Source organism: Pyxicephalus adspersus, chromosome 1 (genome assembly GCF_032062135.1).
Source record: "Pyxicephalus adspersus chromosome 1, UCB_Pads_2.0, whole genome shotgun sequence".
NCBI classification, from domain to species: domain Eukaryota; kingdom Metazoa; phylum Chordata; class Amphibia; order Anura; family Pyxicephalidae; genus Pyxicephalus; species Pyxicephalus adspersus.
The window spans coordinates 163,683,468-163,686,766 of NC_092858.1; the positions used below are offsets into that span (position 1 = coordinate 163,683,468).

Below are 3,299 nucleotides of genomic sequence, written 5' to 3' on the forward strand. Positions count from 1 at the left end.
AAACCTGACATTTTCTTATTACCATTACTATCCAATAGTAAGGAGAGAGGAAAAAGAAAGTGTCTCTTTATGGCATATTCACATGTTTTTAATACTTTAAAATTCTTTATTCGAAACAATAATTGATTAAAATAAATAATTTTCAAGTATGTGATTATGCCATAAACAGCCGCTTTCTTTTTCCTCTCTCCTTACTAATCGTAGTTGGCTCGGCAACTACTTCAGTGGTAATCCTAAACGGTTAGTGTGGGATTACATTTTCAGTGCAAAATCATTACTACCCAATAGTATCCTACATGGAGTAAAAATAAGTGTCCAAACTTATAGGGGCATTAATATGATCAGGGGAGCCTGTAGGGGTCAGTGTTATGATCTTGGGAGCCTGTAGGGGGCAGTGTTATGACCTGTGGAGCCTGTGGGGGCAGTGTTACGACCTGGGGAGCCTGTGGGGGCAGTGCTATGATCCAGGAAGCCTGCGGGGGCAGTGCTATGATCCGGGGAGCCTGCGGGGGCAGTGCTATGATCCGGGGAGCCTGCGGGTGCAGTGCTATGGTCCAGGGAGTCTGTGGGGGCAGTACTATGATCCAGGGAGCCTGTGGGGGCAGTACTATGATCCTGGGAGCCTGTGGGGACAGTGCTATGATGCGGGGGGCCTGTGAGGGCAGTGGTATGATCTAGAGTTGGTCAGGACCTGGTCAGGTTCAGCAACATTATGTGACCAAAAAATGTCAGCTGACAACTTGATTATACTGAATGGCCAGCTTTTTTCATAAATTAATCTTTTTGTTTGCTAGTGGCACTGGTATATTTCAAGATGACAATGCCAGGATTCACCAGGCTCAGATTAGAAGCCAATAAAAATTAAAATTAGAAGGGAATTAGATATCAGTGACCAGGCCTTAGCCCCATTTAGAATCTTTGGGATGTGCTGGAGAAGACTTTACACAACAATCCAATACTCCAATCACCAATACAAGATCTTGGTGAAAAATGAATGCAACTCAGGATGGAAATGAATATTGCAACTTCGCTTGAGGCTTTTAAATGTATACTACAGTATGTGTTCCATAATCCAAGCTATTGACAGTCCACCAAAGTATTATATTATGTGTATAACATAATATGGAAGTAGCATATTGATAGGATGGCTGAACACCAAGATGGCAGCTTCTACCAAAGAATTCCCATAGTTGCCTTGGTTTGTAATCAGAGTAAGCAGAGTGATACTGAAGCATCACACAAGTAAAATCAGGTGGAAGACTGTACTAAAAAGCAAATGTGTTTCAGGGACCCATTGAATTCCTATAACTTTCAGGGTAAAGGAATTCAATGCATGTGAAATGGATTATAGGTCAGTTATATATTATATAAAACGTTGGGTACATTAGCTCAGAATTGATCAGCAGCTAGTACTGGCTGCTGCCAACCTACACAGGCTAGAATTGTCCTGAAAACACGTTCCTGAAGAACAAAGCATAATTTTGTAGTGTAATTTTAGATCTTCCTATTAGATTTTTATTGCCGTCTGAGTTCCTGTTTAGGAGATTTTATATCACGTTCTGTAATGCTGCTCACACAGACAACTTACAGGATTTACCCAATAGGAAAATAAACAGCAAACAAAATTAAATAATAGCATTCCTTCCAATGTCAAAGTAGTTTTTTTTAGTTCCGTTTTTATCCCATTGCAGAGTTTTTGGCAATTTCCTGCCCTTTCTAAACAGGACACATAATGACCTACACTTGACCAACTAAGTCATTGTTCCCAAAAATAACAAACAGCTTTTTAGGTCTTTGGTATCTTTGTCTACGAAATAAGATCATGCAAACATTGACAGGATGTTGCTCCTTCTTGGTGTGGATGTCAATGGGAAATAATGTTTTATAGAGAACATCCTCTCTCTTAGCCATAAAACTATTGGCACCAGAAGGTCTCATCAGCCTTGCCACACAGAGAAGAAATTGCAATTGACTTCCAGTTTTGGCAAACAAAATAAAAAATGGCATAGAAGAGGATGATCACAGCTTTCTTGTCCCTCTTACAAGTCATCTTCCTCATGCCCAGCATTTGTACAGAAGTGGTTGTTCCAGACACCTCCTACAGCAATTAACTAAAGCAATCTATGTAGTCTCCCAGTGGAGGAAACATTCTATTCTGAATTACACGGTGCTACAATGTGTAAAATGAAATCATAACTTGCTTACACTGTCTGTAGCATCAGCCTCGTCTGTCACCTCCAGCTGCACTTCGATCTCCTCTGGAGTGGTCTCAATGCAGCTTTCCTCCTCGCTACAACCTGTTTACAAATAGAGAACAGTTCATCAATGTATTGTTATGGCATTAGTGCTCATCAGCCCCTGGAGGATGTATGACAAAATCATCAATGCAAAAATGTACACCTTTAGGGAAAAGGCACACAAATAACACCCGCACAACACAGGACACTTTGAGTAATGTTTGTTTATCCATTCCCAAACACTTCAAAGGAATAGAAATGTTATCATCCATGTATCAATATATATATCAAGATTACCACACTCATCCTTCTTTGCATGCCTCTATTGGGTTGGTTTAAAGTGCTGGATTCCATAAGCCGGGCTCGGCAGCTCTGAGCAAGGAGCTCTCTTAGGTGGAAGAGGCTCTGTACTGGGATGGTTTGCTTTTTCTTCAATGCATGCTACCTAACTCTAAATTCTCCATTGGTTACTCCTCTCTACTGCATTACATACTAAGGATGCCTGCACTCAATATAACATACTACCTGCATATAGCTATAAAGTATCCCTGTTACACATTACTGACTCCAGCACACTGCATTACATTCTGACAGCTGAAATTGTTACGCACTGATGACCAATGAATTCTATATTACATTCTATTTACTGTATATACTGTACTGCTATACTCTCTACTGTCCCCCGCATCACATTCTACTGATCCCCAACAATTCTCTACACACTACTTAATTGACCCTTAAACCCTGTGTTACATTACTGCCCCCTGCACTTTGCATTACATACTACTGACCCTTGACCTCCATTACATACTACTCTGAAAGGAAGGGTGGTATGTAATGAAGAGTGCAGGGGTCAGTAGTATATAATGCAGACTGCAAGGAAGGATGGTATGTAAAGAAGAGTGCAAGGGTCAGTAGTATGTAATGCAGATTGAAAGGAAGGATGGTATGTAATGAAGAGTGCAGGGGTGAGTAGTATGTAATGCAGAGTGCAAGGAAGGATGGTATGTAAAGAAGAGTGCAGGGGTGAGTAGTATGTAATGCAGAGTGCAAGGAAGGATG

General features: G+C 40.8%; 1 protein-coding gene across 1 annotated transcript in view; it reads right to left on the minus strand.

Moving 5' to 3' along the window:
- TIAM1 (TIAM Rac1 associated GEF 1) overlaps positions 1–3,299 on the minus strand; it is a gene marked incomplete in the record, with an annotated part of 223,878 nt that overhangs the window by 30,944 nt on the left and 189,635 nt on the right. Inside the window, 1 exon segment of the mRNA XM_072398139.1 lies at positions 2,206–2,297. Coding sequence (XP_072254240.1) covers positions 2,206–2,297 — 92 coding nt within the window.